Source organism: Mesocricetus auratus, unplaced genomic scaffold (genome assembly GCF_017639785.1).
Source record: "Mesocricetus auratus isolate SY011 unplaced genomic scaffold, BCM_Maur_2.0 Super-Scaffold_6730, whole genome shotgun sequence".
In the NCBI taxonomy this organism is placed as follows: Eukaryota; Metazoa; Chordata; class Mammalia; order Rodentia; family Cricetidae; genus Mesocricetus; species Mesocricetus auratus.
In genome coordinates this window covers 76016497-76030375 of record NW_024429184.1, presented here as the reverse complement: position 1 = coordinate 76030375, position 13879 = coordinate 76016497, and the positions used below count along the sequence as shown (strand labels likewise).

At 39.5% G+C, this 13879-nt stretch overlaps 1 protein-coding gene across 3 annotated transcripts in view; it reads right to left on the bottom strand.

Annotated features, from left to right (window-relative positions):
* The window catches only part of Pcmtd1 (protein-L-isoaspartate (D-aspartate) O-methyltransferase domain containing 1), a 75266-nt gene that overhangs the window by 41914 nt on the left and 19473 nt on the right, over positions 1–13879 (bottom strand). For 2 of the 3 annotated variants that reach the window (XM_040741553.1, XM_040741552.1), the window contains exon 2: positions 6913–7334. In XM_040741553.1, coding sequence (XP_040597487.1) covers positions 6913–7219 — 307 coding nt within the window. In that variant the 5' untranslated portion in view covers positions 7220–7334. Of the gene's footprint in view, positions 1–6912; positions 7335–13879 lie in introns of those variants that run through there. The other variant, XM_040741555.1, reaches the window with a different exon arrangement.

Genomic DNA, 13879 nt, shown 5'->3' with positions numbered 1-13879 from the left:
GGTAGACCTTTACAGCCAGGAAACTTAAACAGGGGCCTCAGGATGGCCCGAAAACCAAGATAATCCAGTCATTCCCAGTGACAGTGAAGAACAGCCTCTCCCAGGACAATTAGAAGATCCACTGCCCATTGTAAATAATATGGTACTGGATAATACATTAGCTCCAGAGGATGAATCACTTATATCAGGAGGAAATACAAAACGTATATTTAGGCAAACTTCTATACAATATCATAGACCTAAATTACCAGTTAAAGTAAATAATGTGGTGATTAACGGCATTTTGGACACCGGATATGATGTCACCACCATTAATCAGAAGTCTTGGCCCCCAATTTGGCCTTTAAAAGAGGGTAATGTTCAATTCTTAGGGATTGGAACCCTATCTCAAGTTAAACAGAGTGTTAGATGGACTGACTTTATTGGGCCAGAAGGACAGAGAGGAAGGTTAAAGCCATATGTTGCAGATATTGCTATAAACCTCTGGGGTAGTGATCTACTACAGCAATGGAATACGCAGATTACCATTCCTCCTGTATCAGCTAGGAATTATAGACAAGCTCTTGGTGGTAGAAAGAATATAGTAAGGCAGTACAGAAAACAGATGCCAAATGTACAGGCTGTACAGAAGCAGGATGCTAGTGCCAAACCTACAGAGCAACCAAAAGCTTTACCCTTAAAATGGCTGACAGATGAACCTGTCTAGGTGGGTCAATGGCCTATGACATCTGAGAAGTTAGAGGCTTTGGAGAAGCTAGTTCAGGAACAGCTAGATGATGGACATATTGAGGAATCAACAAATGCATGGAATTCACCTGTTTTTGTTGTCAAGAAGTCTGATAAGTGGAGAATGGTTACTGATCTTAGAGACATCAACAGGGTAATACACCCTATGGGGTCTCTACAACCTGGGATGCCACTCCCTTTTATAATACCTAAGGATTGGCCATTTATAGTTGTAGACTTAAAGGATTGCTTCTTCACCATACCGTTACAAGAAAACGACAAAGTTCGCCTTCACAGTACCTACCTATAATAATTCCTGACTGGTACAAAGATTCCAGTGGAAAATGCTGCCTCAAGGTATGTTAAATAGCCCAACTTTGTGTCAATATTTTGTGCATAAACCTCTGGAAATAATTCTTAAAAAATTTCCACATTTGTTAATATATCATTATATGGATGACATATTGCTGTCTGATTCAAATGAGGATACTTTGGAAAAGATGTTTGAAGCAGTAAAGGAAACTTTGCCTTGCTGGGGATTACAAATTGCCCCAGAAAAAATACAAAGAGGAGATTCTAATAATTATTTAGGTTATAAAATAGACTCTCAGAAAATTAGACCGCAGAAAGTACAGATCAGAAGAGATCATTACTGGACTCTTAATGATCTTCAAAAACTATTAGGAGAAATCTCTCAATTACAGACAAATATCGGTGTAGAAGGGCATGACTTAAAACACCTGGAAATGGCTTTAAAAGGAGATAAAGACCTAAATAGCCACGAGTACTATCAGCTGTGGCTGAAAAATAACTAGAATGGGAAGAGAATATTAGAAGCACATGTGGACCATGTGGCTCCAAAACTGGACTGTATTCTTGTTATTTTACCATCTAGAGAATACCCCTCAGGAATTTTAATGCAGAGGGAAGACATCATACTAGAATGGGTATTTCTGCCACATAAACAGAATAAAAAATTGAAAACATATATAGAAAAGATCTCTGACTTGATATTAAAAGGTAAGTTAACGCTTCGTCAACTGACTGGGAAAGACCCAGCTGAAATTATTGTACCTTTAACTAATGAGGAAATTTCCTCCTTATGGAAGGATAATGAGTATTGCAGTGACTTTTTGAGAACTATTAGTAACAACTATCCCAAATCAGAGAGAATCAAATTCATTTAAACAATTTGGATTCTTCTGCGTATCGTGAGGCAAACACCTATTTCTGGAGTTCTTACCTTCTACACGGATGCAAACAAATCAGGTAAGGCAGGGTATAAATCAGGAAATATAAAGTAGTTCAAAGTCCTTACAACTCCATACAAAAAGCAGAGTTATATGCCATTCTCATGGTACTTAAAGTCTTTACAGGGCCTCTCAATATAGTCACGGATTCTCAGTATGCAGAGAGAGTTGTCTTGCACATTGAGACTGCAGAATTTGTTCCTGATGGCACAGAATTAACCTCATTGTTTTTACAATTACAGGAAACCATCAGAAACAGGACTCATCATATATATATATATCTCACACATCAGATCCCATATAGGTCTGCCAGGTCCTCTGGCACAAGGCAATGATGGAATTGATCGTTTAATAATAGCTAATGTGTTGGAAGTTTCAGAATTTCATAAGAAACACCATGTTAACAGCAAAGGTATAAAGAAGGATTTTTCTCCATGTTAACAGCAAAGGTATAAAGAAGGATTTTTCTATCATCTGGCAACAAGCCAAAGAAATAGTAAGAAATTGGCCCAGTTGCTCATTCTACAATCAAACTCCGTTACCAGCAGGTTGTAATCCTAAAGGTATTCACAGAAATGAACTTTTGCAAATGGATGTATCTCACTTCCCAGAATTTGGCAGTTTGAAATATGTACACCATACCATAGACATGCTCTCAGGCTTCCAATGGGCTACTGCCCTCAGCTCTGAAAAAGCTGATTCTGTTATTACATACCTCTTAGAGGTGATGGCTGTTATGGGTATACCTAAAACAATAAAAACTGACAATGTAACTGGTATACCTTACAATCCCACAGGACAAGCAGTGGTTGAAAGATCTAACCGAACCTTAAAAGAGATGCTTCATAAACAGCCAAGGGGAACAAAGACCCCCAAACACAGGTTACATAATGCTTTACTAATGTTGAATTTTCTTAATGCTGATGAAAAAGGACAAACTGCAGCAGAAAGACACTGGACTAAGGAGAAGACTTCTGAACTGAACCAACCGGTATATTTTAAGGATGTTATGACCTCAGTCTGGAAACCAGGATATGTGTTACGTTGGGGAAGGGGTTTTGCTTTTGTTTCCACAGGAGAAGAAAAACTTTGGGTTCCATCAAAATTAATTAAGATTCGATCAGAACAGAAGACATCTCAGGAGGAGGAAAGGTAACAGCTCATCTACAAAATCATATTCTACCATGGGTAAAGTGACCTCCTAAAAAGAAAGAGGAGTGTTTTGTTTTTTGTCTTCACAGGTAAACTCAACAAAAAAAAAAGATTCCTGAAGAAGAATGAATAGCTACCCTGATGACCATCAAACAAACAATAACTCACTGTGTGGTATCAAAATCTAAATCTCTCTATATTGTTTTTTATAGTACCCTTTTATCTTTGTTTCTTCATATACTTCAGTCCCCATTCACTTAACTGAAGCTGGCTTTGGAGTTGGATTGGCTCTCCTACTCTAAATTCAAGCACATTATTTAAATAAAATTCAGAATTTCTGTATTATATCAAAGAGCCATTGATATAAGACAGAAGAAAATAAAATTAGGGACTGTTATCTGTGGATTTCATTTTCTGAAAAGTCTAATTTTCTTCATGTTTACCATCTTCCCTATTGTTACCTCTTCTGGTATGCATACATATAAAAGTTAAAAATATTTCTTTGTTAACATTAATGTTTGAGTTTTCCAGAGAACAAGGGATTTCCTGACAACAATCTTCAACTGCTTCAGAAAGAGAATGAGGATCCATTTCCTTGATTCCACCTGATTTGACTGGATGCATCTGAACTGCCCCATATCATTGACTCCACCTGACAAGCACCATCCTGAAACATTTATACATTCAGAGAGAAAACATGTGTGAGCATCTAGGGGCAAAGGCAGTATAAGCATTCTTATTAAGGATCATTTAGAATCCTGTGGTAAGAGGCGTGTAGATCAAACAGGATGGAAGCACATACGTGAACTAGCCAGTCCCTCCCAACAAGTTGCTGGTGGGGTCCCTGCTTGTGGCCTGCTTCCTCTTTAGGAGTACATGCTGTAGCAAACACCACAGTGTCAGCATCCACAGCTGTGGGATGATCCTGGGAATTTCCTCAGTCAGTTCTGCTTACTAGACAATTAGTCAAGAGACTAAGAAAGAAAAATCTTCAAGTTGGATAAATAATTTGTATACACTGCAGGTTCTACTAGGAACTGCAATATTTATGTTATAGGTTCTATCAGGAAAACAGGGATAAATCCTCAGGTCAAAAAGGAACAGCATAGGGAGGAACAACCCCTATCTGAATCAGCAGTTACAAGAGTAACAGTAATGGTGATGCTTTGGTACCTAATACAATTTTAAAAGGTAAAAGTTTGGAAAGGCTTCTTTTTCTCGTCTCTCCATCTTCAACATAATTATATAGGAACAAAGACAATGTTGAGAAGCTCTTTGTACAAATCCTGAGCTCTGGGAAGACAATTAAGAAGTGAGCATAACAATATTTATTTTGAATTTGAAATTGAAAATGGTGTTATCTACTCTACAAGTCTGGGACAAAATTAAATTTATGGATAACTGCTTCAAGTATACTTCAACTGTAAAAGCCATTCTGAAAAACAAAACAAAGCCCCCCCCAAAAAACCCTATAACTTTCCCCTTGCTAAACAAGAATGCTGTATACTCCAGTTTCTGAAGTGAGACAAGAATTCCTCAAGGGGCATCTTTTCCCTTGACTGCATATTACCAAATGAAAGATGCCCTGCTCTCCCAGCTTCTTCCTGGATCCCTAGAACAGAACTATGGCAAGCACAAGCTGAGGAGAGGGCTTCTGTAAATGTGACCACTGTGCAAAGAAGGACCAAACACAACCCACAGCCTCAGAGAATTACAGGCTATGTATAAGCACCACTCCAGGCCCAAGTGACTCTTGCGCTTGCCCTCCCTCTGACTTAATACATGGAAAACAAATCAAAGTATGGAGGTGTTGTGTGAATTAACACTTAGCTACAGCCACTGCCTCACACATGCTCTGTCTTCCTTTTAAGTATTATTACCTTTTTCACCAATTGTACTTTGGTTTTAATTATGCAGGATGACAAACACATCTTGAGACAGTATCCAGTAGCTGTGGTCATGTAGTTAAACTACAGGTTCATGGCTTGCTGGACACCAAGAGGAAATTACCTAATACACGGTAAGGCCCTCTTTCCTCCTCCACAATGGCCTGGCCATGAATTAAAAAACAAGATAGCATAGTTAAAGTCTGCTTAAAAGTACAAATGGCCATAGAACAGAATTATTGCAGGTGGCTGGGGCTAGTCAGCGTGATAATAATGAGACACGCCTCATACTACCTTTGGTTGGACTAATTGCTTTAGCAGGTGTCAGAAAGATGCAGAAAAAAAAAAGATCAACTCTCTCAAAACATAGAGATCCTCTTTTTAATGAGCCTCTACTAAGCAGAAGTAATAGACACAAACTGATCCCAAGAAAGTACAGAAAAGAACATTAAACCATGTAAGGGTCTAAGTTTCTCTTTTGTGGTTAAAAAAAGAAAATGACTTGATACCATTACCAGCTTAGTTTCAGAAACTAATTCAGTTGTAGAAAAGACCACATTTGTTTTAATGAAACAAATCACAGGTTCCATGACTAAACCACATGAGTACAAAAGCATGAAACAAGCCACTGCCTAAGAAAAGAGACTTCAAGCCTGAAAATGCCTGACAGTGACAAACTGTGACTGTATTTACCTGAGCACAGTGGGCAGAGTCACCAGGTGATTGGGTGTCATTCAATACTCTACAGGCTTCAACTACTCCCCACTACTGCAGGATGACTCTAACACAAGTCTTAGCTCTCTAACTGGCATATACCTCAACTGCTGCACCCATCACAGTAGATGAGAACTGTTAATTCTTGTAAACCGGTCCCCAGCCATGGAGGAAAGGTTTATGCCATTATCATCTTAATGTTGCACCTTCACTGTTCCCACACAGCCCAGTCAGTATGATGGAATGAATCAATAGGTCAGTGTGCCAAAGTTCCTCTATCCATAAATGTCCCACTAGTAACTGAATTCCCAACTTTCTAGCTAGTGATTTCAGATTTAACCTCTCCGTACTTCAGTTCGCCCACCTACATACCAAGATTAATAACAACATATTTTTCCAGTGACTCTTGGGAACACTGATTGAGTTACAGAGCCTTGTACAATGATAGCACTCATTTTGAGTGTCCACTAAGCTCTTCAAAGGCAAAAATTTTGGTCCCTTTTGGTCCCTGCTCTATGCCTACACCAGAATCAATGCCTGGTACAACAGACCCAAAATATGCTGTAATGTGCCTTTGTATTTTTCCCCAATCTCTTGTTTTGACGCACAAGTCCATCTGATTTAAGTTCCACACTCCTGTCTCCAAGACTGACACAATTACCTTTCATTTAAAATGGGACACTGACAAAATGGTCAAAAAGTGTGTATCAGTAGACAGAACACTTTACATAGTCCTAATATACCAGTTGTTTTCTTGGGGAGGGGGTGGGGGAGTCTCATGTTTCCCAGGCTGGCCTCAAACTCACTGTGTAGGATGTTACTAAGGATAACTTTGATTTCTGATTGTCCTACTACTATGCTGATATGTGAAGTATTGAGTCACTGCTAGGTGAAGTATCCTACCAACTGAGCTACAGGCCCAACTTCAGTTGCCTGATTTCAAGTAATGATACACTGCTGTATCTATTTTAGCGAAACAGAACAATGCAAGAGCTGATCAACCATTAGGTTCAGGGCTAGGAAAAGAAAATTACAACTGTGTGTTTCTTCACCTAAATAAAAACTATACCGCTTTAAACAGACACATTCAGACATACTAGATACAGTTACAAACATTGTAGGTCATGACAAGCCACACAAACTCAGCTCACTTTATAAATAGAAATGTACAAAAATAAAATTACCTAAAATTAAGCCCACCATTGTACTTAAATATCCGGTTCCACTTCCCAGGTTAAGAAAAGACAATCCCGGTTGAAGTTTCAAAGCTTCCATGACTTCGGAATAAATGCAAGGTGCTGACAAGTGTATGTTCCCGTGCTTCCAGGCTAAGTCTTTGTACGCATTGTCTCTGTAGCCTTCCAGGTAGTAGTCCCCGCGGTCGATGGCTCTGAAGGCTTGCTCTACTCTCTCAGTGCGGATGTACTGTGCTTCCTTAAGGTTATCAATTAAGTCATCATTATCTTCCCCAGCACTCACAGCTCCTCCCATGACAGTATTCAAGTCAAATCACACGTTAAAATGCATCGGAATTAGCAGAAATGGCTTCCGATAATGTGTGCTTTTTCTTTTTAATATTGAACTTGATTTCCAAAAATAATTAAACCTGAAAAAGAGCAAAAATAAATAAGTTTAAATTAATATGTGCCACAATATTAACTACCATTTTCCATGAATACATTCTGTTTCAGCCACCGTGTTAAAAGACTTAAATAGACTTTTAATTAATTCTTGTAACAACCATAGAAGGTAGAAAACTGGGGCTAGGAATTTAAATTAACTAGTACTGGTCCTATATGGTGACCATGATTCTCTATCCAGAGATTAACTCATCATATAATTACATACAATGTAAAATTCAATTAGTCAATTTTTAGTCAGATTTCATGTGTTAACAGCTAGCTACCTGCTGTAGCTGTTCCAGGCAGCTGCCAAGTTGCTGCAACACCCAACACTGCTGCCCTGGAGAAAGACTGCTGCATCTTAGTACCAGACTTTCTGATTCAAAGCATGGCTCTAAATCACTTAGCCACATTTATAATAAGAGTAATCCTGGTTTAGTGACTTAAAACTCCTAACCTTAGAAGCGAGTAATTTTACATGATATTCATTTTATATAATTAATACAATATTTTACAATATATATACATATATGCATATCCTAAACACTAAATATAAAACACAGAAACAAAAAGGAGATAGGTATAGTATGACAAAGCATTTCTGTAATTCCCGCACTAAAAGAACAAAGGCCGGAGGTTCATAGGCTCTAGGCCATCCTGGTCTCTAAAATAAAAAACAAAAACAAACAAACAAAAAAACAGATTCACTGTTTTGACACATGCACAAACACAATCACTGCTTTAATACATTTTATAATAGTAAGTATTGAGACTACAAGCTAACTCTTGGGATGCTCATTTGCATCTGGTGTGTCTAGACACTGGAGATATAAGGGTTTCCAGAATGAGATTTCTGGAGGTTAACAGCAGATTACATCTCTTCATTGCAATAGCACACTACAAAGCATAATTTCTATGGGAAAGGATGGTGTAAACTCACAGTACTTTTTTGGTTAGGCAGGAGGTGGGACATGGATCATACATTGCTATATAAATGAGTTTGAATAAGTGACAGCTGAATGACATACTTCTATATCACACGAGAGAGCAATGAGGACACCATTTAAGATAACCTGCCCACTGACACAGAAGTCAGTGTCTTTTCTACTTTAACAAGATCAGGAGTCAATATTACCAGGATTAGCAGCTATCACTTCTTTGTGGACATAAGTTTTTCATTTTTCACTTTCTTTCTTTCCTGGCATTCACAATTCAGGCACTGAGCCACAAGTTTCTCTGAACTGAATATACTCATGACTGTACACGACTTGCATAGTATACTCAGTATGATATATTAAAATTCTCTATCAAGACCCACTCAGATTTCCACTCAAAGATGCTGTAGTGATTGAATGAAAATGGCCCCATAGGCTCACAGGGACTGGAACTATTGGGGAGTAGATCTTGTTGGAATAGGTGTGGCCTAGTTGGAGGAAGTGTGTCACTGGGAGTTCGCTTATGGTTCCAGATGCTCAAGCCTGGCATATGTCTCTCCCTACTACCTGCCCATCCAGGTGTAGAACTCTCAGCTCCTTCTCTAGCACCACGTCTGCCTGCATGCCACCATGGAGTAAACTTCTGAACTGTAAGCCAGTCCCAATAAAGTGTTTTCCTTTATAAAAGTTGTCGTAGTCATGGTGTCTCTTCATCGCAATAGAAACCCTACCTAAGATACTTAACTCTCTGGGGAGGCCAAAGAGGACATCGGGTACCCTGCAGCTGGAGTTACAGGCAGTTGTGAGTCACCTGCATGAGTGCTGGGAACAAAGAGCAGAAGAGTAGAACGTGCTACTAACCACTGAACCATATCTCCAGTCCCCAAGTTTGTTTAACATTGTAAGTGACATAATCTGTAAGTACACCTGGTAGCTTTTTCATCTTGTACTCAAATGAATCACTTCTCAAAACAGGAATTTAAATGACTACATTGGACAGGGAAGCAGTCTCTATTGGTATCTAATGTTGCACTTAGCAAATAATTTTACAAGAGTAGTTTGGATTACAAATATACATTTAACAAGTGGCTTGACATAAAGGCCACAATTTGTTACTAGAAAAAATGATTTCCTAAATATTAGCTCCAAGGCTTCCAAGAGGAAACTGAACCTTCTTATCATGAAATCTACCCTGTTCAAAATGATCTTAACCAAACAAAAGTTGTCTTTACTACACAGCTCACACTTATAAATAAGATGTGTTTTTTCATGGACTGCATGGTGACCACTACAGCTTGACAACGTTCTAATATTTCAACATTGCAGACCACACTTCTTCAGCACCTTTTTACCTTCAGTTTTAATGATTCTTCATATTAATGCCTTCGTCTTTGTGAAATTTTGTGTGTGCTTTGATAAAGGATAAAATGTGTACAACAGTAGCCTCTCTAAACAAAATAATTCTTTGGGGGGGGGGACACAGCCACATGGAACCCGGAATTCCATCATGCCCCCCAGTTACAGCAAGAACAGGAATGTTAGTGATTTACTAGATACACCTGATCCCAAGGATGAAATGCCTACAATTCAGATCCCAATTCAGATTCAAAGCCTGAGGCCATTAAGGGCACGAGTTCAGTTAATAAATGGAGAGAAATCAGAAAGGTAAAATATAATGGGAGAAGAGTAAGACATCAGGCCCTTCCCTTTTGGGCACCTTGTGAGGGGAACAGGCCAATATAGTAAAGACTAAGAAACTATAGTGGAGTGTCTACTCCCCAGAAGTCCTTTTCCCTACTTCAGGCATTTGGGTAAGGCTCTCCATTCCCCGGGAGGCTTGAGGAAAGTTCTTGCTTGATAAAGCAATCATTCTTATCTCTAACAAGAGGAACCTGTGGTCCTTCATTAACATACGACTGGTGCCCATTGTGAAGGTCAATGCTAACTTCCTCATGTCACAGTCAAACTCAGAAGCCCCCTGTTTCCTGTTTAATCCTATGTACAACTATAAACCCTAAAATGTGTATAAAGCATAAAATGTGTAGTCTTTTTTCAATTAAATGCTGCTGGCAGCCATCTTCATTCACCCTCAAATCGTGTCCATTCTCCCACATCCCAACCCACCCACACTCCTCCAGCACACACCACTTCTCAGCCACAGCAGCCAGTACTGTTATCTGCTGGATCTGCTGCACCATCTCCAGCCCATCTCTTGCTGAGACAGAGGTGAATATTAATAAATAAACCACCACTATCAACTGGCAGATACCTTTCATACTGTTTTATCACTAACCACCACAATAAGTCAATGAGGAAAGAAGGCTATCACTATACTCACCTTTAAGAGATAAATCATACATTAAAGGGGTGTTGAACTTCAAAGGAGTCTGGATGGACACCAAATGAGACCTGGACCCAAAGTGGAACTGAAGACGGCTTCCTTAAAGGCATACATGATGAGAGGAACTGTGGGTTGAGGTACTTGACTACAAGACTAAGATTTTTGAGAAATCACCTACAGCTGGCACTTTCTAGAGCCTTAACAATCTTCCCCTGTAGACCAGAGATTTCTCCCCACCCCTTTATTTTAGCATAGACCCTTTTCCATGGTCTCACCAAATTTATGGACCTTCTCCTACTGAAAAACCAAACAAATTTTTACATACAACTTAAAACTCTCAACAACCTCAAAACCCAGGAAACCTTCTTATAATTTGAAAACTCTACTATACAGGCAAGATTGAACTAGTTAAGAGAGTTTTAACAAGAGGCAATTTCATCATCTTCATTTAGCAAAAGCTTCAGGGGTGGGTTGCTGTGGAACATCTGTCTAATGACACAAACATGTGTTGCATTCTTTTATGCTGCATTTGTTTAACTCTGAGAAGCTGTATCACTTACTTTGCCTGTCTAAAACACATCGTTGTCTAATAAAGAGCTGAATGGCCAATAGCTAGGCAGGAAAGAGAGGATAGGTGGGGCTACTATGTAGAGACAATAAACAGGAGAAGAAGGAGGAGTGAGAAAAGGAGAGGAGGACACCAGGGACCAGCTCCCCAGTCATACAGCCAGCCATGCAGTAAGAAGTAAAGCAAAGTATATAGAATAGAGAAAGGTAAAAGCCCAAAGGCAAAAGGTAGATGAGGTAATTTAAGAAAACTGGGTAGAAATAAGTTAAGCTAAGGGCAAGCATTCATAAATAAGTCTCCATGTATTTATTTGGGAGCTGGGTGGAGGGCCCCCAAAGAGTAAAAAGTCCTAACTACAGTGGGTCAATCTGCTTACAGATCTACAAAAACAGCTGACCCCAAGCACTTCAGGGCATGGAAAAAGCAGTACAGAAACAAAGGCGGTGTATGAATGGGAAACTAGAGGATCCTTTCTTCACATTCTACTAAGAGATCAAATGTGAACAAAAGGCAACAAGGAAGCCAGGAAATGGTTGTGCAGTGATCTTCCTTCATCTGTTGTGGGCATTTTCTTTCCCCATGATTAGCTGTTACCCATGTCAAGCACAGTCTGAAACAGTAAGTGGAGAACTCCAGAAAGAAGCAATTGTCAAACAGTCTAATAAAATCCAATACTGCTATGGTCCAAGCCATTCAAGATATAAGCCATGTCTCTGCCCAGCTATCAACACTGTACCTGCATCTGGCATCCCTGTTGTGGCCCCAAATCATCTGTATTAGAGTGACCCTAATGTATTAGTAGATAGTATGCCAACATTCATTTTCCTTCATCTCATGTAAATCCATCACTCATTTTAGCCTTAAGGACACACATAACTGGGAATGAAAGGCTGGAAAAACACTCCCAAGCAGATGACAACCAAAAGAGAGCAAATAGCCCGGCATATTGATTCTTGCCTGTAATGCCAGCACTCAGGAGGACCAGGAGTCATATCAAGTATGTTTTGTAGCATAATGAATTAAAAGCAAACTCAGAAATCAAATTCTATACAAGTCACAAGTACTTAAAAATGAAACATTAAATGTTCCCTAACAACCCACAATCAAAAACTCTAGAAGAATTTTTTAAATAATTTCAAAAATGCAACTGAAAAATCAACATACCAAAACCTATGGTATGCATCAAATTATAATCACGTCTTATGGTAAAGACCCATAAACCAAGCTACTCAAGAAGCACAGGGATCACAAATTGGATTAGATTGTGCTAGCCTGGACAGCTTAACTATGATGTTTAAAACTTACCCTCACGTTAGGACAGGAAGACATACTAGGGGAAATCACTGGATCTTAAATCAATGTCCTTCTCCCTAATGTGGACATACTGAACAAATCCTCTTTCCCTGCTTCTATTAACTTGAATTCACGTGTCTTATTGTGGATGATTAGCCAACCCTAGACTCTTAGGGCTGTGAGGACACAAGCACTAAGCTTAACTCCAATTACTACATTAGGAGTAAATTTACCACTGTAAGAGGTCGATAGGTGAGGAGCAACCACCTCTCCCTGGAACACTGTAAAAATACTATTCATGTCAATATTAAATTACCTAAATTCTTACTAATAGTGCTCCTTCTGGTACTTACTTTTTCTAGAAATAAGCAGAAACCCTGGGGCAAGGGATAATCTAACTGCCTAATTAGCAGCTATTGGAATCGTCCTAGCTGTCTGAGCCAAAGGGCTATTAACCAGTCTGCCAGACCACACTACCTTTACGTCAATACAGGCTGTTGTGAAGATGTGTATGTCTTTAAAATACAGTGTTTAATAAGGGGGCGTGTTTAGTTTCAGAAAGTGAGTCCATGAATATCAGTCATGGCCCTGAAGTGCTAACCATGTGGAGAGAGACAGAGACAGAGACAGAGACAGAGACAGAGACAGGCAGAGACAGGCTGAACTCCTAGTGCCACACCTCCTCCAAAATGCCACGCCTCCTAATCCTTCCCAAACAATTCCATCCACTGAGGACCAATCAATCTAACCTATCAGTCTGGGGGGGGGTTCTCACTCAAACCACCATACCATACAGCATACTATTATAGTTCCTGAATATGTAGCCTCAGCCAGCACGGTTTCAAACAGCTTATAGCAGACTTCCATTACCACAAGCCTTGGTGAAGTCTAGATGATCCTGCAAGGTCTTACATTATATGGTATCCACAAATGTGGCATTCTAGAAATCAGCTAAATGAATATTACTAGAAGCAAAGGAGGAAGTCCATGGGAAACAAGAAAATGTTGATCAAAGTATTTGACAGGATGGTAATGCCCCATCACATAAAATGATATGTATTACTAAAAACAATGTGGGGGCTGGAGAGATGGCTCAGCGGTTAAGAGCACTGGCTGCTCTTCCAAAGGTCCTGAGTCCAATTCCCAGCAACTTCATGGCGGCTCACAACATCGTCATCTGATGCCCTCTTCTAGCATTACATACAGATAGAGCACTCATATACATAAATAAATAAATCTTTTTTAAAAAGCCAGGCGTTGGTGGTGCACGCCTTTAATCCCAGCACTCAGGAGGCAGAGGCAGGTGGATCTCTGTGAGTTCGAGGCCAGCCTGGTCTACAGAGCGAGTTCCAGGACAACCTCCAAAACAATACAGAGAAACCCTGTCTTGAA